This window comes from Anomaloglossus baeobatrachus, chromosome 6 (genome assembly GCF_048569485.1).
Source record: "Anomaloglossus baeobatrachus isolate aAnoBae1 chromosome 6, aAnoBae1.hap1, whole genome shotgun sequence".
Lineage (NCBI taxonomy): Eukaryota > Metazoa > Chordata > Amphibia > Anura > Aromobatidae > Anomaloglossus > Anomaloglossus baeobatrachus.
The window spans coordinates 435403669-435428310 of record NC_134358.1 but is presented as its reverse complement, the minus strand read 5'-3'; the positions used below and the strand labels follow the sequence as shown (position 1 = coordinate 435428310).

Here is a 24642-nt window from a genome sequence, read left to right as displayed (position 1 = left end):
TATTGACAGGAACCCGGGGGAGGAGCAGCCACCAAGGGGAGTGAGAAGCAACACAACAGTTAGAGAGTTCTCCAGCAGGAGAGGAAAGTGGCTCTGGTGGAACACAGGAGTTTATATGGCCGCCAAGGGGAGAGCTTCATTGCTACCTCGGGACTGGCACAACACAGGGTGCAGGACCCTAAGGAAGATCATTCTTCAAGCTGGTTTTCCAGAATCTGCTGGGATGGGGAGATTGCACGTCTCCCTGGCCAATACAGTGCCTGAAGCACAGTGCTCTATAAGATCTGGGGCCTTGATCAGAGTCAGGCCCCATTGCGGAACCGCAGCACCTGCAAACGGGACTGGGGTAGCTTTAAGCTACGGGGATCCATCTTACACGGTGCTAGGAGAAAGAGCCCACTGACCACTACACTGGACTGACCTCCAAAGGGATCCGGATTCGACGGGGCCCATCACAGCAGGTGACTGGTACTACCCGGGAATGCGGCATAACAGTGAGTAAAACAACCTGGAACTACAGAGACTGTGGGAGCCTGTTATTGCTGGCGCCACTGTCCTGCGCCTTGGCGCCAATGGCCCAGTACTATTCCCCCCATCATCCTCCCCGGGGCCCGCTCCACCTGTGGGGAGCGAAACTATCTTTGCTGCTACTACCATCTGCCCCGGAGGACAGCGGTAGTAGCGGTGGCTAATCCCTGGCTGCGTACCACAGGCGGCATCACGACAATAACCCCCATCATCACCTCCTATCACCCCTTTCATTGTGAACACCTCGGAGCACGAAACTGGGCAGGCCAGTCACGTGACATCCCAGACCTCCACACCGGCCCGGTGATGAGTAACAGGTACAAGATCAGACCTGAACCCCCTGCCCCCTGGGTTCTACAGTAGTGTCCTGGGCAGGAGAACACGCTGTCCGTGTACACGATCCAGAGTGCCTGTGTTCTGGATGCAATATGTTTCCTGTTGTAAAAATTGGAAGAATAGTGATGTGCAAGCAAGAACTTTTTGGTATCACCAGAATATCAATAAAAATGATATTTATTCAAAAACTGCAAAAGACAGAGACATACAAAACAGCTGATACATTATATACAAAGGCAAAATCACAGACAATGTGATCCTGTAGGGAAAAGTAGAAAATTACACACACAATCCCCAGACATCTATGATAATTATATTGCAGAAAATACAGGATGAATAATATGAAGAATATCAACAAGTGTCAAAAAAACAAACAAAAAATGACAAAAACATTTGCTTCTGAACAATGCAACATATACTGAAAACCTATTCTGCAAAGTTTAGGGGTGCTTCACACACAGCGAGATCGCTGCTGAGATCGCTGCTGAGTCATGGTTTTTGTGACACAGCAGTGACCTCATTAGCGATCTCGCTGTGTGTGACACCGAGCAGCGATCTGGCCCCTGCTGTGAGATCGCTGCTCGTTACACACAGTGCTGGTTAGTTTTTTTATTGTTGCTCTCCCGCTGATAAGCACACATCGCTGTGTGTGACAGCGAGAAAGCGACGAAATGAAGCGAGCAGGGAGCAGGAGCCGGCATCTGGTAGTTGCGGTAAGATGTAACCAGGGTAAACATCGGATAACCAAGGTGGTTACCCGATATTTACCTTCGTTACCAGCCTCCGACGCTCTCGCTGCCAGTGCCAGCTCCCTGCTCTCTGCATATGTAGCTGCAGTACACATCGGGTTAATTAACCCGATGTGTACTGTAGCTAGGAGAGTAGGGAGCCAGCGCTAAGCAGTGTGCGCGGCTCCCTGCTCTCTGCACATGTAGCGACGTTGTGATCGCTGCTGCGTCGCTGTGTTTGACAGCTAAGCAGCGATCATAACAGCGACATACAAGGTCGCTGCTACGTCACAGAAAATGGTGACGTAACAGCGACGTCGTTGTCGCTGTCGCTATGTGTGAACCCAGCTTTACACACAATACCATGTAATCATGCTGTATCAGGTTAGAAATAGATCCTCAGGCATGCACTCAAAACAATAGACAAATTTACATAAGGTGTAAACATACCACCCTGCTGAGAGATGCCAAAATGTGAATGTGGGGAGAGGGAAAAGACCCTTGCATATTGCCACACTGCTGTGGCTTCGTCATATATATAAAAACACTTGTCAGAATTATTGATGCGTTTTGGTCCCATACTTTTTTTTTTATTAATCCCGTCAATTTGAGATGGCGGTCTGCTACTTTCTGTTTATATCAATTCCACTTTTATTATAAAAAAAAGTACCAGCCACCCTTAAATTTATGGAATTGATCATTGGTATTCCCACCAAATAATGCTGAAGCGCTTTATGACTGAGAAAATACTACTTTGAAATAATTCATGTATAAACAAAAATGTTCTCCTGTTTTCCAGGTCTGGATGGTTTATTATTGGTTGGTCTAGAAAGTGGCCAGAATTTAAATGAATTACAAGAAATAGAATTTGGCCGAGGATTCTCTTACCATCAGCCTCTCAGCATTGGAAATTATGACTTACCAAGTGTAATGTTGAATGAAATTGTAAGCTGAAATTGTAACACAAAACGTTACCACTTAACAAATTTTCAAGAAACTTTCTGTTTATGCAATGCTTCATTTTTTGTATTTTTTACCTTTTAATAGGACACAGTTGCTGAAAGAAAATGTTGTAATGTGATATGCAAATGTCTAGGGCAAGATGGTCTACGTGGTCCTCATGGTCCCCCAGGAATAAAGGTAACAATGGTTATGCTTCCTTTATGTTTAAAGGCTCATGCATATATTACATATGTTTCCATATTTATTATTATTATTTATTATAGCGCCATTTATTCCATGGTGCTTTACAAATGAAAGAGGGCATACGTAGAACAATCATTAACAATACAAAACAGACTGGTATAGGAGGAGAGAGGACCCTGCCTGCGAGGGCTCACAGTCTACATGGAATGGGTGATGGTACATTAGGTGAGGACAAAGCTGGTTGCGCAGTGGTGTACTGGTCTGAGGGTTATTGTAGGTTGTATGCTTGTTGGAAGAAATGGGTCTTCAGGTTCCTCTTGAAGCTTTCCACAGTAGGAGAGAGTCTGATATGCTGGGGTAGAGCATTCCAGAGTATGGGGGAAGCACTGGAGAAATCTTGTACGTGATTGTGGGAAGAGGAGATGAGAGAGGAGTAGAGAAGGAGATCTTGTGAGGATCTGAGGTTGCGTGCAGGTAGGTACCGGGAGACTAGGTGACAGATAATGTGGAGACAGGTCGTGGATGGCTTTGTATGTCATGGTTAATGTTTTGAACTGAAGTCATTGGGCGATGAGAAGCCAGTGAAGGGATTGGCAGAGTGGCGAGGCTGGGGAATAGCGAGGGGAGAGGTGGATTAAGCGGGCCACAGAGTTTAGGATAGATTGGAGGGGTGCAAAAGTGTTGGAAGGGAGGCCAGAGAGCAGGAGGTTGCAGTAGTCTATATTTATATAGCACATCCTTACCCCATGTCAGTATGATGCATCTGTGATACATTGCAATTTGCACTGCAGTAAGGGGTACTTTGCACACTACGACATCGCAGGTGCGATGTCGGTGGGGTCAAATTGAAAGTGACGCACATCCGGCATCACAGGTGACATTGTAGTGGGTAAAGCCTAGATGATACGATTAACGAGTGCAAAAGCGTCGTGATCGTATCATCGGTGTAGCGTCGGCGTAATCCATAATTACGCTGACGCGATGGTCCGATGTTGTTCCTCGCTCCAGCAGCAGCACACATCGCTGTGTGTGAAGCCGCAGGAGCGAGGAACAACTCCTACCGGCATCACCGCGGCTCCCGTAGGATATGCGGAAGGGAGAAGGTGGGCGTGATGTTTACGTCCCGCTCATCTCCGCCCCTCCGTTCCTATTGGCCGCCAGCCGTGTGACGTCGCAGTGATGCCGTACGACCCGCCCCCTTAATAAGGAGGCGGGTCGCCGGCCAGAGCAACGTCCCAAGACAGGTGAGTCCATGTGAAGCTGCCGTAGTGATAATGTTCGCTACGGAAGCTATCACAAGATATCGCTGCTGCGACGGGGGCGGGGACTATTGCACTCGGCATTGCAGCATCGCCTTGCGATGTCTCAGCGTTCAAAGTACCCCTTAGTCTAAGGGAGAATGCCACCATAACATGATGTGATTGCGCATGCAATATTTTTCCGCAAAATACTTTTACTCAGTATAACTAGGACATCTGCGTGTTTTATACGCTAGGAAAATTGATTCAAGCTTCCTTAACATATACAGTGCAGTGCATTGAAAAACTAATTATAACTTGTTGTAGCTGTTCTGTTTTGTCACAAGTCAGCTTATGGGATCACCAGTGAGGTTCTCTTGAGTTAGGCCTCTTCAGACCTAATCAAGATCGAGCGCTCGGAGAGAAAAGACCAGCATCCATGTGGGCATGATCAATTTCTTCTGTTTATTTCATCAAAGTACAGTTTATTTATACCATTTACAGATCAATGTGATATTGCAAAAGAAAAAGAAAAAACTTCGAGCTGAACTTTACTAATTGTTCATATGACCTTTAAGTTTTAGCAAAACAAAAATGTAGAGTCATGCATATGAGATAAGAAGAACATTTAGAAACCATAATAATCCTTGAGTCTGTCTCTTATTCCGTAGGCTCCATAATGACTATGAACTACCATCAGATATACTTACTAATAACAATAAATCTTTAATAAAGAAAAAGAGAAACTATTAACCCTTCTATATCAAACTCATAAACTTTTCAGAATTTTTTCATGTTACAGTCACAAATGTGAATATATTTTTGGGGCTATTTTATGTGAAATACAAATACAAAGTAGCAATGATTTGTGTAGTGTAAAGAAAATGATACTGGGTTTTCTAATTATTTTAAAAATATGAATCTGAAAATTGTGACATGCATTTGTATTCGTCCCCTGTTTTAATACTTTGTAGGACCACCTTCCACAGCAATTGCTGCTGTAAGTCTTTGGAGTATGTCTCTACCAGCTTTGTACATCTAGAGGCTGACATTTTTGCACATTCTTCTTTGCATACTTTGCATACTAGCAATAGCTCAGTGAGATTGGATAGAGACGTCTGTGAACAGCAATTTTCCAGTCTTGTCACAGATTCTCAATGGGATTTAGGTCTGGACTGTGACTGGGTGATTCACACACATGAATATGCTTAAATCTTAATCAATTCATGGTAGCTCTGGTAGTGGTTTATGGATGCTTCATATACTGCACACAGTCATCACACACTGACTGTATACCACACACAGCCCTTACATACTGGTTGTATACCACACACAGCCCTTACACACTGGCCGTATACAACACACAGCCCTTACACTGGCCGTATACCACACATAACACACACACTGTCTGTCTACCACACAGAGCCCTCACACACTATCTGTATATCGCACACGACACACACACTGGCCATATACCACACACAACCCAACCACAGGTAGAGTTTCAAAAGAGCTCTGTAATGACGAGCATGAAGGTCTTCAACAGACCCCGGCTGTAATAGCTCAACACAATTAATACAACAAATGGTTTCTCCAAATTCAACCCAAAATGCAACTTTTAGAGACTAAAGGCCTCGTTACACGCAACGATGTAGCTAATGATATATTGCCGGGTTCATGGATTCTGTGACGCAAATCCTGCATCGTTAGCGACGTCATTGTGTGTGACACCAACGAGCGGCTGTTAACGATGGAAAATACTCACCAAATCGCCCATCGTTGACACGTCGTTCATTTTCAAAAAATCGTTGGTTGTTGAGGACGCAGGTTGTTCGTCGTTCCTGCGGCAGCACACATCGCTACGTGTGACACATAATGTGGATGGCAATGAGGAAGGAAGGAGGAGGGCGGGATATTCCGCCCTCTCATCTCCGCCCCTCCGCTTCTATTGGGCGGCCGCTTAGTGACGTCGCTGTGACGCCGCACGAACCACCCCCTTAGAAAGGAGGCGGTTCGTGCGGCCACAGCGACGTCGCTAGGCAGGTAAGTCGGTGTGACGGGTCTGAGCGATATTGTGCGCCACGGGCAGCGATTTGCCCGTGACGCACAACCGATGGGGGCGGGTGCTTTCAACAGCGACATCGCTAGCGATGTCGCTACGTGTAAAGCCACCTTTACTGAAGTAACACATTAATTCACGCCAGTGGTGGACACAGACCTACGTGAGCCACTATGCCAGAACAGTATACTGTACATCTATGACAAATGCTGCTTGCTACTTTTGAGGTGAAAGTTGTCTGCTTTACCTCTTGGGACCCTGTGACTGTGCCAGTGGCACCAATGTTATGTCCACCCCTGATTCACCGACTTCATGACAAGCATCTTACATAATAGAGCATATTTGGCTCTTATGACCTGCTGCAATCATGATGTGGGGTGCCAATGTCATGGCATCTAGGGCTCTAATCAAGGCCCTGTGTCTGTTTTGTTTCAACTGTTGCCTCAGGCAAGGCTTCATAATCAAGGATTGGCAGAACAATATACTACAATACCAAAATGAGGCATAAATAAAACTGAATCTGAACATTTTTCTTTCATTTCACAAAGAACACATGCAGATTTATTTTTTAAATGTACAACTTCTTTAAACTTAAAACTTGTCCATTAAAAATCAAACCCTCATATAGCCATAAGAAAAGAAAAAGGAAAAGGTTATGGCTCTCAGAATATAAATATAAAGGGAAGAAGACGTTAATATAAATGTTGAATTACATTCAAAGTACATTGAAGTGGAAGAAGTTAAAGGGAATCTATCAGCAGGATTTTGCCATGTAATATGAGGGCTACATGAGGTAGGGACTGAGACTCTGATTTCAGCAATGTGTCACTTATTAGTCTGCTTGCTGTTGTTTCAATACAATGAGTGTTTTCTAAGTAGGAGTTTAAGATTACAGGACGACAGCTCATGTGCATACAGGTCCAATTTTGCGCACCTTTGATTAGCAGCTTACTGTCAATATACAATGTACACGGACAACTGATAATCAGTGGTGTGGGCCGAGTTAGCTTTCTGAGCTTTGCTACACCTAAAAACTCTGATTGTATCACAACTGCTGCACTCAGTAATCTAAGTGAGGCATCATTGGAATCAGAATCTCTTTTCCTACATTATGTTGCCTTCAAATGAGGTAGCAAAAACCTGGTGACATATTCCCTTTAAGCAATACAATGTTTCCAAAAGAAAAAATATAAAGGAAATTCCCTTTAAGGCGGGCATTGCACGTTGCGACATCGCAAGCCGATGCTGCGATGTCGCACGCGATAGTCCCCGCCCCCGTCGCAGGTACAATATCTTGAGAAAGCTGGCGTAGCGAAAATTATCGCTACGCCGGCTTCACATGCACTCACCTGCCCTGCGACCGTCGCTCTGGCCGGCGACCCGCCTCCTTGTAAGGGGGCGGGTCGTGCGGCGTCACTGCGACGTCACACGGCAGGCGGCCAATAGGAGCGGAGGGGCGGAGATGAGCAGGATGTAAACATCCCGCCCACCTCCTTCCTTCCGCATAACCTACGGAAGCCGCGGTGACGCCGGTAGGAGATGTTCCTCGCTCCTGCGACTTCACACACAGCGATGTGTGCTGCTGTTGGAGCGAGGAACAACATCGTACCGTCGTGTCAGCGTAATTATGTATTACGCCGACGCTGCACCGATGATACGATTACGATGCTTTTGCGCTCGTTAATCGTATCATCTAGGCTTTACACACTGCGATGTCGCATGCGATGCCGGATGTGCGTCACTTTCAATTTGACCCCACCGACATCGCACCTGCGATGTCGTAGTGTGCAAAGCCCGCCTAAGATAATGGGATCTACTCTCAAATCCATTGCTTGAGGTTTTATTTTTCTTATATGGGCAAAAAACTAATCTGATGTTAATCTGACAAGAATTATACTTTATCAATCATATATTTTAGGGCTCTAACTGTGTTACAATTATGTTACAAGCACATTGTTTTTTTGATAATGCTAGTATACACTGTTTGTATTATTATTTCCCGAAGGTAAAAGAATATGAGAACACAAGTATCCAACCTCTGCTTTGTATAACACCACATCTTCAATAGTTTTTTTTTTAGCTTATAGCCCTAAACAAAGTCTGTGGGAACAGTGTCTTTTACTGTAGTAAGGTTTTCTTACCAATGAAAGATGTCCATTTTTTAGTATTGTTAAATAGTAACTGTATAGCACAAACAGTTACCTCTAAAGATTTATTTATTATTACTAATTCTTTTTTTTTATTCTAATTACTTTCTCTGTAACTAGGGAAGGCCTGGTTCAAGGGGCTCTCAAGGGCATCCTGGTGAAGAAGGTGGGATGGTAAGTAAACAAATTGGAACATTATGGATTGAGAGCAGAAATACTGTATTTGTAAATATTTAAGCACTTTGTTCTGAATTATCATGGCATTTTACATTTCTTCAGCATGTTTATGCATAGTTTTTACATTTAAAAAACAAAGCAGCTGAATTGCATTTGACATTTGTTTGGAAAATATGAACTCATGTAAACTGGAACATGTTTCCATTATGGCAGAGTTTAAAAAGGGATCTAAAATTATCTATGTACTCTATATTTCTAAAACTGTCAGGAATAAACCACAAGTTCGATATGTGACCCCTGATAAAACTACTAGTGGTTTTGGGTTCAGTGAATAGAATGTATCTGAAGCAGTACAGTACTATGGAGATTATTACCTTTCAATCTTATTTATTTGTAGCATGAATTATTAATCCCTGGGAATAAGCAGAGTTAATACATAGCAGTAAGTTTTGCAATGTAGTGAAAAAGCAGACTTCATTCTCCTAAATAGTTAGGGTTGATTATAAAGACTGGTGGACCCGCTGATTATTAAATAGCAGGATAGGCATACTGGGGATTATAGGCTCTCATTATTGAACAATATGGTGGTGATGAACATTTGGTGAATCAGTTTTTGGTGGACTCAAATTATACATTTGACATTTATGCCAAAAAATCATTACTTTGATGCATCATAATCTTGAGACCCACATTGGCCGGAGCATACGTACAAGGGCAGGTGCAGATGAGCATATTTGTTGTCAAATCAGATCGAGTTGGAGACGTGAGCCATGTAAGTATCCAATTTTTTTTTTTTTAATTTCTTCATACAGAGGCTGGAAAAAAACCACTGCATTCTCAAGTTTGATCCAGTATTTGGATCAAATTAGGCCACACAAGTCAATGAATATGTGAAAACCATCGGACTGCATTCAGATATCATCTATGAACAGTCCAATTTCCATAGCCTCTCAGAGTTTGATCAGTGTCATTATTAGAATTGTCCCTATTCTTTCAGATGGGAATCTATGGCCACCTGCACCTGCTTTTAGCCATGAGTTTTCAAAGGAGAACTTTAAAGAAGGCCTGAGGCCACCATGACCACGTTTAGCTAATTGTGAACAAGTAGAGGAGCTTATGTTCATTTAGGTCTCCATTCTGTGGCAAAAGTAATAAATTCACAGGGATAATGCACATAGAGATATCAAAATATATAGATAATGTCCAGAGTCATGTCACATCAAATAAATAATACACACTGTAAACAGTTACAACACCAGAATCATGCACATAGCGATGCACATTAGTGAGTGTACATGGATGTCAAAGCATAAAGATAATTTACATAGTGATCAATAAAATTACAGCAGAGAAATTTTATTAAGAATAGTGTCACAGTAAAACGATACACAAAAGCACAAAATTAATCTACACGATGATATCCTTGTACAAGGATAATGTACATAGTGATATAACACAGGATTGATGCAAATTAAATATTGCCTTGACCTCAGAGCGCATGAAAAAACACCAATAAATAATAATGTCATTATGTAGCCAGAAGATATATATTGGTCTTGCAGGAAAACGATAATGCAGTGGTATGACAACTAGTGATGAGCGAGCATGTTTAACACAGCTCGATACGATTGAGCATCAGTGTTCTTGATCGCCTGTTACTCGGTTGAGTATCTTGTGAGTGCTCAACATACTTAACTCTCGGAGTACTAAGTACTCGAGTCGAGCCCGTCTGAGCGTCCAACCTACTCGATTCGAGTACCGAGCATTTGAACATTTTAGTGCTCATTACTAATGAAAACATGAGAATCTTTCACATTGTCCCTTTATATCATTCAAAATTATCGCTAAATCTGGGCCCTTGAAGGACAAATTATATTTTATTTACTTAAGAGACTGTTTCTGGCTTGTTAATTTACCTTTAGATGTTCTGTAAAATCAAACACACATAAATTACACTGAATATCATAATAGTATGAATAAGGAATAGTAATGTATAAGAAAATGTAATAATTTATATTATATATGTATATTCTTTAGGGGGAGAGAGGTCTTTGTGGATTAAATGGGACTAGTGGAGAAAGTGGCTGTCAAGGACCTCGAGGTCTAAAGGCAAGTGTGTACAGATCTATTGTAGACTGGATACTCATAGCGGCTGTATAATAACACACAGCAACTCAGTATGAAACAGTATCTCACAAAATTGAAATTCATTTTTCACAATTAGTTATTGATGTGTATGATGTGTTGAATCTGATTTTGTGTGAGAATTATATAATGTGTGATGTCTTCAGATATAGTTTGTAACATGTAATACCATGTACAGTATCATTGACAATTCACTTTTTTCTTTTCAGGGTGGAAGAGGTTTTCGAGGAGATCGAGTAAGTTAAATTGAAGCAATATTTCTAACAATTTTAACACTAATTTTAAATTCAGTCTTAGCAGGGCATTGAGGAAATTGTTATATTTGATTGTGCTTTTTTACTTCTGTTTATCTATCTATCTAGAAAAAATAGTAGAGCAGCACAATAGCAAGTAGTCGGAGGGTGCAAAGCCTCCCAAGCAATATTCAATTATTTAATCTATAGAAAAAATATTAAAGGCAGAAGATGCAGAAAGTGGACTTATTGATTAGCCCATCTGATGTGGCGATGTTTCGATTACATTGAACATTTCTCAAGTGATCAAGGCTTGATAAAGGTTCAATATAACCGAAACGTCGCCAGCTGAGATGGGCTAATAAATAAGTTCACTTTCTGCATCTTTTATGCAGTGCTACCTTCTATTACTTTCTTTCTTTCTTTCTTTCTTTCTTTCTTTCTCTTTTTCTATAAAAGAGTGGGGGCCCAACAAGCAGAGATCAAAATTCCCAAATGCCCAAACCTATAATGGTGCATTGTTTTACCACTCAGAACAGATCAACATCTATCTTTCTTCTCTACTCATCCGTTTTATTTATTCATTATTTATTTGTTATGCATTGCTTATATAGCGCCATCATATCCCACAACACTTACAGACATTAAATTGTGAGTCCCAATCGGGAAAGTGATGATCAATCCCCTATCAGTATGTCTTTGGAGTGTGGCAGGAAGGAGGAGAACCTGGAGGAATCCCACGCAAACAAAGGGAGAACATACAAATTCCTTGCAGTTATTGTCCTTGATGGGATTTGAACCCAGGAACCCAGCAACAGTGCTAACCACTGAGCTACTGTGCTGATAAAATATAGATGAATAGACTTCTACAAATTTTTTACAATTGTAAAATTAGTGTTAAAAACTGGCATAAGTTTTACAATAAGTAACAAATATTGCTTCAAGAATTAGACTGTGATAATTTGCATGATGTTATAATTTTAATGATTCTATTTCCTTTATTGCTGATTTATAATTTTGTAGGGAGACGATGGTGATAATGGTATTGATGGCGTGTCGGGGGAGCAGGTAAAATAAAGTCTTTTGGAAATCTATTAAATCATGCAAGGATGTAGTATATCAACTTATCGTTTTGTAATTCATATACCATATTTTTTAAGTGTCTCCTCTAAGACTATATTAAACTATTGCCAAGACTAGAAAAGTGGATAAAAATAAGAACTTAGTATCATATGCTGATTAAAAATATTAGCTTTCAATAATGTGCAGGAGCAGGACCAGAATTCAAAGTGAAACATTTGGGGATTAGAAATTAGAAAGGAGTGATCTGAAAATGACACCAGGAAGAAAATAGTCAGCTTATTTCTTCATTTTTTTTTTTAACCTTTCAATTACCTTAAGAAGCTTTCTTCGTGTTATCACTCCATTTACCCATTGTTCTGAATATTCTGTTAATTATAATTACACTTTTTGTTTGTTTTTTAGGGAACCCGTGGAGTTCCTGGTTTACAGGGTGAAACAGGGATTCAAGGACCAAGGGTATGCAGACATATGTAATTTCTGGTGAAATCTGGCAGTAAAGTTTCCACTCCACGGTAGACCCAACTGAAGCGTTACACTTTTTTTTTTTATCAAAGTCAATACATTGTCTGTTAAAATCACTGACATGTCGGTTCTCTAGAACAAGAGACATATTTGTCTACTGTATTGATCAGGGTCCCAAATTAGGGATTCATCTAACTTGGAATTTCCTAGTAGGCCTTCGATGGGGTTACTCACTGAGCTTGCTTCTCAAGTTAATGACAGGAACAATTTCACTTAAAAAGTTTATTTCAGCCTCACATAAACCATTCACCAGGAACATAACACAAACCCTCTTCTGACTTCAAATGAACACAAATACGGTATACAGTCTGTTTCACTTGTGATACGACTACACAAATTTGGATACAGCTTCTTCCTAAAAGTATCCTCATGGAGTTCTCAGCAGCCTCCTCACACTGCCCAAGTTAGGTCAAACAAAGCCTCTCTCTCTCTCAGAGATTCCTTCCAGAGGCATACCAGCCTCCACACACTGACCTAAACTGGTCAGGTCAAGTGCACCCTCTTTTTCTCTCTCTCACAGAGGTTTCTTCTGGAGGTATAACAACCTCCCCACACTAAACATGTGTCAAACAAACAGACACCGTTATAACATATGGGACACACCCATGGGTGAAGGTATCTAGATAGGTAGATATGCCCCAATGAGACTCATAGTACTACAGGTACCAAAGTCACCATCTTACAGGGCGTTTAAAAATGTGTTAACTAAACCAGAGCTAATAAATGGCTTTCTCTAAAAAGTTATTTGTTACGTACCTAACTTTAAATTATACATACTAATGGGCAAAGGTTCTGTAGTATAAATATTTCTCATCATTGAGTATACTCCTTGTAAACAATCGCTGTTAGTTCGACAGTACCTAAATTCCACAATCCTCAACATTCTGCTCTCAGAAGGGGATATTTTCCCATAACTCTGTTTTATAGACTTCACAGTTGTTTATATGCAAATTATTAATTGTCAAGAATATTTACAGTTTTTATATTAAAAAGACAGAATTATAAGGGGTAAATAGTATACTGATACTAGATACCAATAGTAACAATTCATACATAGTACCAATTATAGTTTTTTCTCAATTAAACATGTTAATATGTTGAAAATCTGTAATGTCTTTTTATTAAGCAAAGCTGTCATATTTTTTGTGCCTATGGACTCTAGGGCAGAAGAGGTCCTCGTGGAGAACCAGGGGAACGAGGTGAATCCGGGCTTAGAGGTGACCCTGTAAGTAATGCAATGTTAAATGTTTAATTTTAAAGGCAACCTGTCACATTGATAAAGGCTATTTAGCGACAGGTATCAAGCTAATCTGCATGTAATCTGCAGGTAATTTGTGTTAAAATCTTACTTGTCTGCCTTACCGGATCAGCAGCTATAGCGAGAAAATGAACTAAATTCTCCCTTTAGCCACTAGCTTGTCATCATGGGGTGGTGCAGGGAACAATTCCATTAACAGCTCATTATACGGTGAGCTCAGCTGTGATCACTTTTTAGCATACTGATTGACATTCTGCGCTCTGTGTAGAGAGATGGCTGACATTCAGAGTGCCGCAGAGTAATTGTTGTCGCCGTTCAATATATAGGGAGCATTCTGCCCCAATGAATGGAAGCAAGCAGCTGCAAAGCGGATATAAATTAATTTTCTTCCTTTAACTGTAGCTCCAGTAAGTCAGCCTAACATGATTTTAACTTTAGTTACTTACAGATTAGTCCTATGTCTGCAGGTAAATAACAGTTTCGATCATGACATGTTCACTTTAACTTTATAATACTGATAGATATTACTGATACTATTAATTGTCAAAGAGAATGCTTTAACTGTAGACAAAGGCATATAATGTGCTTCTAAAAATCACACCCTGACTGATCTATAAGCAAAAATGTACACAACTGAATGTGAAGTCCTTAGTTTAATATTCTAACCAGATTGTATGAAGCCCATTACCACATCACGATCATGATTAAAACTACATGCCGAAACACGTAGATCTGAGCTATCTACCTTATTCCATATTTTATTTACTGTATGCCACTGAGGATTTTATAATTGATGAATTAAAAGTTAAATTTTACCTACTAAAGCCTGCTTTACACGTTGCAATTAGTTGTACAATCGCATTTGCGATGTGACACGCTCAGGTTGCATACGGGATCTTATGAGATTGCACGTAGGTCGTTCATTTGCTGTCACACGAGTGTTAGTAATCTGTTAAATTGATCAATTTTGTGTGCGATCCTTTAGATCATGTGTTCTGTGACGTATGCTTTGGCCACCCTTTTTTTTTTTTTTATTTATTGACTTGCCAAGCGTGTGTAATGTGTAGGGATGCGTTTTTACTATGTCATCTGCCATTCAGCTCTGCTATATGGCCGCTGACAGCAGACACAGACAGCCATGTAGCAGAGCTGAATGGCAGATGACAGCAGCCACAGACAGCCATGTAGCAGAGCTGAATGGAAGATGACAGCAGACACAGACAGCCATGTAGCAGAGCTGAATGGCCGCTGACAGCAGACACAGAAAGAGCCGCACGATCAGAATGAACTCGGGTAAACTTAACCTGACTTCATGGTCATGCTGCGGCTCTGTCTGTGTCGCGTCCTGATTAGCGGTCACCTGTGAAGGGCTCACCATTGACCGCTAAACTCCTGAGTAACTGAATTGAGCAGCCCTCTCTCATATACTCACCGATCCCCGATCTCCGGCGCGGCGCTGCACGGAATTCACACTGCTCCTGCAGCTTTCACTATTTTGAAAAAGCCGGCCGCTCATTAAACAATCTCGTATTCCCTGCTTTCCCCGCCCACCGGCACCTATGATTGGTTGCAGTGAGACACGCCCCCACGCTGAGTGACAGGTGTCTCACTGCACCCAATCACAGCAACCGGTGGGCGTGTCTATACTGAGCAGTGAAATAAATAATTAAATAATTAAAAAAAACGGCGTGCGGTCACCCCCAATTTTAAAACCAGCCAAATAAAGCCATACGGCTGAAGGCTGGTATTCTCAGGATGGGGAGCTCCACGTTATGAATTACGAAGAGACTGGACCAGCCAATTTAATGATATTGGCTGGTCCAGCCTCTTCGTGCGCTACACTCTGGAAGTGGAGTGGGGCTACAGCAAGTCGGTGAGCTAAATTTTACTTTATTGGATCATAATGTTTGCCCTTGGTGCCACACCTTTTCGATTAAGGACCCACTGACTGGTTTAACATGACTTGGCGGTGGGCTTCATACATTCTTATCAAAATATTAAACTAAGAACCTTATGATCAGTTTTGTCAATTTTTGCTCAGCCACCATAGATCAGTGTATCATTTTTCGATATGTGACCCATATTTTTTTTCCAGTTATAGAATTGTTAAAGAGCACCTTGCCTAGTTCCTAGCCCTGAGGATTATGTCTAATGTTAAATACAGAGGACAAGACACTTTGGCTAGTATTTGATACAAAGCCATCATTTTATAGTTACTAAGGTGTAAAAATTCACTGGTGGATCGAGTCCAACCTTTCTTCTACTTCGGTGCTTGACCTAGAAGACAAACACAATTTCTCCTTCCAGCTCACATGCAGGCAATTTCTAGTTCAAATACATGTCATTTAGTTTTATATTATGTGTCGCGGGCGGGGAGGAGGGTGTCAGCACACTACGCTCACCCCTTCTGCTCGGGTCCGGCGGCTGCTGCTCAGTGGTGGCTCGAGCGGTGGGCCGGATCCCGGGGGTTTCTCGAGCGGCACTCCTCGCCCGTGAGTGAAAAGGGGATTTTGGTTGGGGAGATTGTTTATTGTCCGTGACGCCACCCACGGTTGTGGTGATTTCACCACCGCTGCTCTATACGGGGCTCCCGGGGATGGGGATGCGGAACAGCCAGGTGTTGTGTTGCCCCTCCGTGGGTAGGGGTTGGTGATCCCGGGGCCCGGTGATGGTGAGGGAGGTGCAGAGCCTGGTGGGCGCAGGGACGCGGGGGCAGCGCTGTGCCTTGCGGCACTGTGGTACTCACTCAGCCTGAGACGTGGAAACAGTTTTTACGGTAAACCAAACGGCTGGTAAGAGGGTCCCACGGACGGCTGCACTTGCTCTCCCGGTAGGTGACGGTGATGTCCCTCTTCCTTGCACCTTGGTGTACTTGTTGGTTGCGATGGGTCCCCACCGGTAACCCGCTCCCCGGCTTCAAGCTGGACCGGGGGAGCTCTACTCTTTGCCCGCAGGCGCTGGCCCTAAGAAACGGGTGCCTTGGCGGTGGCGGTGTCTCTTCTACACTGGCTGGGCTGTTGCCTTCAATCGGGACTTGGTTGTTGGGGGATCTACGTCCCCTTCACTGGCGGATTTGGCAAATTTGGCGACTCCTAGCCTTGCCGGGGTCCGAGAGGCCCCTGCCCTGGTGCTGACTGTCCTTCGGAACACTGCTCCAGACCGCCGGGCACACAGCCAACGGGGTCCTTCCAGGAACTTCCAAACGGTCCCCCTCCAGACAGTCACCGCCGTTGCTGACCTTGCTGACCTGGCCCTACACACAGCTGGACCCTTCAGGCTTTCTTCCTTTCCTGTCACCTCACTTGCTTTCCTCTTTTACTACTTTTCTTCCTTCACTTTCACTTAGCTGGTTACTTTGGCCCTGTCTGGGCTACTCCTCCACTCCTTCAACTTCCTCCTCCAAACTCTATCTGCCTGGTTCTTCCCGCCTCCAGAGCTGTGAACTCCTTGGTGGGCGGAGCCAACCGCCTGGCCCACCCCCTGGTGTGAATCATCAGCCTCTGGAGGAAGGCAACAAGGATTTTTGGTTAGCTTAGATGTCCCTACCGGGGATGTGGGGTGTGGTGGTGTGTGACCTGTGTCCCCTGGCTTGCCCAGGGCGACACACATGTACTGCTACATAATTCACTATTAACTGACCCTGAGCATCTGTTACTAGATTAATATCTAGACGCCATTACCACCTATTATGGTCGGACCATCAGAAGTGTGACTCCTCTAACTGTATTCATCTTCACAATGTCTTTTTTTTCATGTCTGATGAATGTTCCCTACTACTTTCTTCAGTTCTTGATCTCGAACAAATTCATTGCCAGTTTTTCTTTGAACTGAAGAAACCCAATTTTTCCTGCCTGTTGTTATAAGAGAGAACTCCATTGTATATGGCAATAACTTTTATCAAGTTACTGAGTCACTCTGTACATTTTGACAATTCCTTGTTGCCTGATAAAAAATATTTTTATTCTTTTTAGGGTGAACCTGGTATTAACAATAATATTCAAGGTCCAAAAGGAATTGAAGGAAACAACGGAAGACCGGTAACTAAAATAAAGTGTTTGAGCATTTTTAAGCAGCAGTGTTTATAGTTTATTAGATAGTATTAATCTAAAATCTGGACAAATTTTTCACAGTGAATAAATCACAAATATTTGTAACTTCTAATTAACCACTCCCTGTATATAGCGAATGGAGAAGAAAATTATATTTAATCCCCTTCCCCACAGGACTAATTTTTGTTTTTGCCTTTTTGCTTTTTGTTCTCCTTCATACAAGAGCCATGACTTTTTTTATTTTTCTTTCCACAGTTATATGAGGGCTTGTTCTGTTTCTGGGACGAGTTATACTTTTAAATTACATTGTCATTCATTTCACCACGTAGTTCACTAGCAAATGGGGAAAAATTAGAACAGTGAAATTTCATTTCTCACTGTTTTTTTGGATTGTTTATACACTGTACATTATGATCTTGTAGCATTATTCTCCAGCAGAACGATTATCGCGATTCTAAATTTTGTTCTTTTTTTTCTATGATTTAATGTTAAAGAAATAATAAATATGTAGTAAAAAGTAATGAGGTGAGTAATTGCTATTTTCTGAGACACAAAGTTTACATTTTTTGGTTGAGAGAGCTCTGTATGGGCTCAATTCTTGCAGGACAAGCTAGTGATTTATTGATACCATTTTTAGATATAGTGTTTTGAAAAAGTATTCATATCCTGTGAAGTTTTATTTTTTTTATGTTACATGCACAGACTTCAATGGGTTTGTCCCATAAGCAAAGTACCGTATTTTTCGCTTTATAAGACGCACCTGATTATAAGATGCACCCCAAATTTGGTTAAGGAAAAGAGAAAAAAATGTATTGTTAATGTTAAATGGGGTCCGTCTTATAATGTCAGTGTCCGTCTAACAAATCATATAGGGTATATGTCCCTCATAGCCCCCCATTCTAAAATTAGCCCCCTTAATCTAGATATGGCCCCCTTATATTTAATATAGCCCCCTTGTGCTGGCACACGTCCCCCAGTAATGCCACATGTCCCCCATTGATGGCACACGTCTCTTATTGATGGCACACGTCACCTTTTGATGGCACACATCCCCTATTTATGGCACACGTCCCCCTGTGCTGGCATATGTCCCCTTGTGCTGGCACACATCCCCTATTGCTGGCACACGTCCCCTACAGCTGGCACAGGTCTCCTATAGATGGCACATGTCTCCTACAGCTGGCACAGGTCTCCTATGGATGGCACACGTCCCCCTATGCTGCCCATGGCCCCCTATGGATGGCACACGTTCCCCTGTGATGCCCATGGTTCTCTATGGATGGCACACATCCCTCTGTGCTGCCCATGGCCCCCTATGGATGGCAAATATCCCCCTGTGCTGCCCATGGCCCCCTATTGATGGCACATATCCCCCTGTGTTTGATATGGGCCCCATGCTGCTGCCCATAGTAAAATAAAAAACTCTTTACTTACCTTCTCCAGCGCTGTCCTCCCTCGTGTCTCCCTCCGTGCTGCTGAGCTCCTCTACTTCCTGCTTCTCAGTGTCGGTCATGTGATCGGCACAGCAAAGTTACATCATCTCTGCGTGCCTGATCACAGCGGCAGCAGGGAGACACCGGGAGATCAGCGCTGTAGGCGGTAAGTAAAGCTTTTTTATTTTAGGATGGGCAGCAGCATGGGGGCCATATCTAACACGAGGGGCATGTGCCATCACAGGGGGGGCGCAGGCACATATAATATGCGCCACTCCCCCAGCCCATCACCGCGGTGCGGTTTCAGCACCATGGTGATGGACAGCGGCAGTGCATATTATATGAGCGGGAGCAGGAGATCTCCCGCTGCCTCCTGCAGCCTCCACCAGCCTGCCTCAGCCGCCAGCACTGCTCCAGAGCTACCCCCACCTCCACTGGGCCCTACTGTATATATAATCCGTATATTCAGATTATAAGACGCACCCCCTACTTTCCCCCAAAATTTGGGGGAACAAAACTGCGCCTTATAATGCGAAAAATATGGTACATTTTAATCAATAAAATTTTTATTAAAAATAAATTCCATAATTAGATGTGTTAAAAATAAATGTTCCAGTGCTGAGATAATCTTATAAATGTGACCTTGCTGTGTACTGTGTAATGTCCGTGTCTGTCATATACAGACAGATCAGCGTCGGATCACAAATGCTTTTTCCTATGAAGTAAAAAATGTCTCTGCCTGTAAAAACATGTTTTACCTCAAAGAAAAAAAATCTGGGATCTCCTGTTGTAATGTCTGTATGCTCTTTTGCACCCTCCCCTGCCCAGGAGCTGTGGTATGATCAGACCATGTCCCTGTACAGTCAAGCACGACCATTACACAGTACACAGCAGGGACATACAGTATATATAAAATTATCTCACAAGAACATTTTTATTTACTTTTTAAAAGACATTCAATTGTGGAATGCATTGCTATTTCAAGACTTTGTTCATGGAATAACCACTTTAAATTTCATTGTAATTTTATGTGATTTAACAACACAAAGTAGCAAGTATTTTTGAAGTGTAAAGAAAATGATACTAGGTTTCTTCCCTGCAAAGTAGCTTTAGCTCAGAGAGATTGGATGGAGAGTGTCTGTTAACAGCAATTTTCAAGTCTTTCTGCAGACTATCAATGGGATTTAGGTCTGTGCTGTGATTGGGCCATTCACACACATGAATATGCTTTGATCTAAACCATTCCATTGTAGCTCTGGCAGTAAATTTAGGGTCATTATCCTGCTGGAAGGTGAACCCACACCCCAGTCTCAAGTCTTTGGCAACCTCTAACTAGTTTTCCTCCAGAATCTCCCTATAGTCAGCTCCATTCATTTTCTTATTTAACTCTGACCAGTTTTCATGTAGCTGCAGAAGAAAAGCATCCCCCCAGCGTGATGCGGTCACCACCATGTTTGACGCTGGAGATGGTGATGTGCAGTGTTAGATTTCTGCTTCACAAAGCACATCACATTTACGGTAGCTCCAAAAGTTCTACTTTGGTCTCATCTGACCAGATCACCTTCTTAAACATGCTAGTTATGTCCTCTACATGGCATGTATAAGAAGGTGCTATGGTCAGATTAGACCAAACTAGAACCTTTTGGGCTAAATGTATATGTGTATTTTTTAATATCTTTATTTTTTAATGGAGGAAAACGGGTGCAATTCAGATTTTTATGTGGTTTTAATTTTTTTATTTGTCTCCTTGATTCTGTGATTGTCTGATCATTTATACTATATACAACACTACCAGTGTATTACTTTATATAGGAACAAACACAGTCTCCTTTGATACCAAGCCACAGGCTGGGTTTCACGGGAGCTCCGTGACAGCAAGTACAGAGGTTTTCAACAGCCTCCCGACTGTTATAACAATCCATCTATGCTCCGCATTCACGGTGTTCCCTAATGAATTGCAACCATGTGACAGGCAGACATTAACTGCCAGCTCCATACATCCGCTCATGATTTACATTCCTGTCATAATGTTAGATGTCTTCTTTATACTGTATTTAACCTAAATGTCAATAATGCAGCATTTCTTCTGCTATGTGTATTTATACAGTATTTTCTATACAGTCGTGAATGTGATCATAGAAAAATTATTCATAATAAAAAAACATACATCCAAAAATGAATAATAAAAAGGAACCATACTTACCAATACCAGGTCAGGCTATTAATGCACATCCATGGGGGGGCAGGTAGTTCACCATTTCGGCTAACAGTCTTTTGGTCACTCCCATTGTTTAGTATTACAAATGCACAAGGGTGCCCCCTGCATATGACGGGGGGGGGGGTGATGCACCCTAAAGTGCATTAGTAATGTGACCACGTATTGGTAAATATGGCTGCTTCTTTCTGTAAAAACATCTATTTTTTTTTTATTAATCTGTATTTATTTCGATATTTATTGCCGGGAATTGATCTGTATTTTCAGACTGGTAATGAACAAATAACATTAAATAAGAATAATTTAAGAATATGCTGATACACAACACAAAGCAGATCTGTCACCCGATATTACAATACAAACTGCATATATTCATAAATATCTTAGATCTCTCTTGCTTTGTCAATCAATCTCAGAATTGTTCTATAATTTATGAACCTTTATCCCACCCCCGATATTAAGAAGATCATTTTATGAGTCCAGCTCCTAGTGGAAAATAATAAAAAATAAAGTGTATGAACCTCATAGCATTTCACACTACACACTAAATAAATAAAATATATGGAAAAACCCCATTAAACATCTGGTGAATTACAGTATTTGTACTGCATGCATTTATAGATTATACTAATATTTACATTTACAAATTTGATTACAAGTATTTTTAAAATGTTAAAACGTTTTTACAGGGAGAACCAGGGAATGATGGCGTTGAAGGGGAACCTGGTGATGAAGGCCCAGAGGTAAAATGTTAACTGGTTATAAGATGTTTCACTGTTTATAGTAGGTGATAGCTTTAAAGTGTGGAAAATTATTGAGCCAGTGATGTTGAAAGACGTATAATGCTTAAAGACTTTGTTCTCTAGTGGAAACCCCAGCTTAATTAATTCAAAGTTCCAATTAACATAAAAACTCCTCCCACAGCAGTACCATTCCAGTGATGTCGTTGTGTCAGGGCCGCTCGTCAGCTGCAGCCTTTAAATGGGTTGTCCATTACTAGGACAACCGCTTCTGATTCCACTTGTTTCCCCCAGTTAAAATAAAAGACACTGTACTCAACTCCGTTCCATCCGTTCCTGTTGGTAATCATGGTTTGGGGCTCACGTGACATTGTAACATAAGCCCCATGTCCAATCAGCATTTGCTTCTCTCTCCCCACTTTTGGACAAAATGAGTTAATCAACAGGAAGTGATGCTATGGCTGCTACTCACTTCTTGCTGATTGCTCATTTGGTCCGTACATCTGCCCTGATGGAATAATTATGAGCTGCAGTCAAAAATTGGCCAGCATTGCCTGCATCCTGTTCATGTTACAAAATGTCATGTCACTTTCCAAGAACAATAGTGTCAAATTCATTTGGAAGATGATTGTACCCTGTTTTCATTTTAATTGAATTAAGTTGAGGTTATCCAGTAGTGGACAACCTTATTAAATATTATATCACTGGTGTTAAAAGACTGGTCTTTTTGTTTACTTTTGTGACCTTTTGTGCAGGGAGTCATTTTTGTACAAGAACTTTTTATATATAGTGCCTCACTATTTTATGCTAAAAGGTAACTGGGTGTCGGACTTGTTCCCAGGATTTCAGATGTTTGATCCGGATTTAGCACTCAAGAAAAAAAAAAATAAAGGAAAAATAAAGAAAATAAGAATGAAGTGAGTGCTTCATACTTACTGAGGATCCGTTATGGCTGTAAAGTGCTCCCGCAGCTTCTCCTTGACTTCCTGGGCCGCTCATTAGACTCATCCATATGCATTGCTTTCCCCGCTCACCGGCCGGCCTGGCGTCTGAGATTGATTGCATTCAGACGCACCCCCAACCTGTGGGACAGCGTGTGATTGCAACCAATCACAGACGCTGTCTGCAGGTCAGTATCGTGTTATAAAAATAAAGAAAGTATTTGGTGTAGGGTCCCCCTGTATTATGATACTCAGCACAGATAAAGCCTACAGCTACAGGCCGGACCCCAGCCTAAAAATAGCACCCTGCAGCTGCTCGGGATTGTTACATCCATTAGATACAACAAGCCTGGTGCTTTTCCCAGCTCTTCCCAATTGCCCTGGTGCAGTGGCAGTCAGGGAAACAGCAGGGGTTACTAACAGCCCACAGCTGCCACTAAGCCCTACATTAGTAATGGGAGGTGTCTATGACACACCCTCATTACAAATCTGTAAGTGAAAGTATATAAACAAACACCGAAAAAAACATTTACTTGAAATAAAAATACAAAAAACACCACTTTATTAACCCCCAAAACACCCTTGGAGGTCCAATGTAATCCACACGAGGTCCCACAATGATTCAGCTCTACTACATCTGAGTCACATCCTATGTTGTTTTTTTAAATTATTTAAATAAAAAGAAAAAAGCCACATGCGGTTCCTCTTATTTTGATATACAGCCAAGATGAGAGCTGCAGCCTGTAGCCATGTGCTTTATCTGTGCTGGGCATCATTTTATGGGGGGAACCTATGCCTATTGTTTTATTTATTTGTTTACTTTTATTGTACAATATAGATGCACACAGAGCATGTGATTGGAAGGAGTGAACTGACACACTGTCATTCAGGGTGATGACGTGTCTGACTACAACCAATCACAGGCATCAGTGGGCAGGGAAAGCAGAGATAATTCAATGAGGGTTAATTATCGGCTCCAGAAGGGAATGATTGGCCTGGAAGCAGAGTACCGCCATAATGGATGCTTGGTAAGTAAAGCGCGCGTGCTCCTATCCCCCATCCCTTCTACTAACATTTTTATTCCCTGGATTCTGGTCCCCATAGACATATGGGGATTGGAATCCGGACTGGAACCGGATTTTAGAAACCAGATAACACGGACCTGCCGATCCCGGTTATCTGCAAGTCCGCTCATCACTATTTATAAGTCTTTGGTGCCAGGCCATTGGTGATACAACCTTGAACAGGACAGCTGATGGACCTTGTTGGTATGTAACTGGGGTTCCTCTAAGGAAAACTGACTTGGCGTCAGGCTTTATGCTTAGTTACCCTTTTGCATAATTGCATTCATAGAGAGCACATGGAGGTCCATTACATTTTTTCAAGTAATATTTACTGGAGTCTAGTTATTGGACTGTGAGGCTTGCTCAGCAGATATCAAATCATTTTACAGATCATTTTCAAATATTTTACTACATTTTCATTTATATGAAGTTACCAGGCAGTGGCACAAGTGATTTCCTGCATGTAGACGTCTGTCTTGTATTTATATTTCATAGCAGAGTCCAAATTAGGAAAAATACCATTAGAAAGTGTAATAAATTATCAAGTGTTTGTGTTTGGGAAAGCCGTTCAACAACGTAGCGCGACTATGTGCATCAAGT

At 41.9% G+C, this 24642-nt stretch overlaps 1 protein-coding gene across 1 annotated transcript in view; it reads left to right on the top strand.

Moving 5' to 3' along the window:
- The window catches only part of LOC142243954 (collagen alpha-4(VI) chain-like), a 261579-nt gene that overhangs the window by 91136 nt on the left and 145801 nt on the right, over positions 1-24642 (top strand). Inside the window, exons 13-22 of the mRNA XM_075316147.1 lie at positions 2392-2537; positions 2640-2732; positions 8303-8356; positions 10397-10468; positions 10714-10740; positions 11761-11805; positions 12223-12276; positions 13505-13567; positions 17572-17637; positions 21987-22040. Of these exons, the coding sequence (XP_075172262.1) occupies positions 2392-2537; positions 2640-2732; positions 8303-8356; positions 10397-10468; positions 10714-10740; positions 11761-11805; positions 12223-12276; positions 13505-13567; positions 17572-17637; positions 21987-22040 (674 nt within the window). The remainder of the gene's footprint in view (positions 1-2391; positions 2538-2639; positions 2733-8302; positions 8357-10396; positions 10469-10713; positions 10741-11760; positions 11806-12222; positions 12277-13504; positions 13568-17571; positions 17638-21986; positions 22041-24642) is intronic.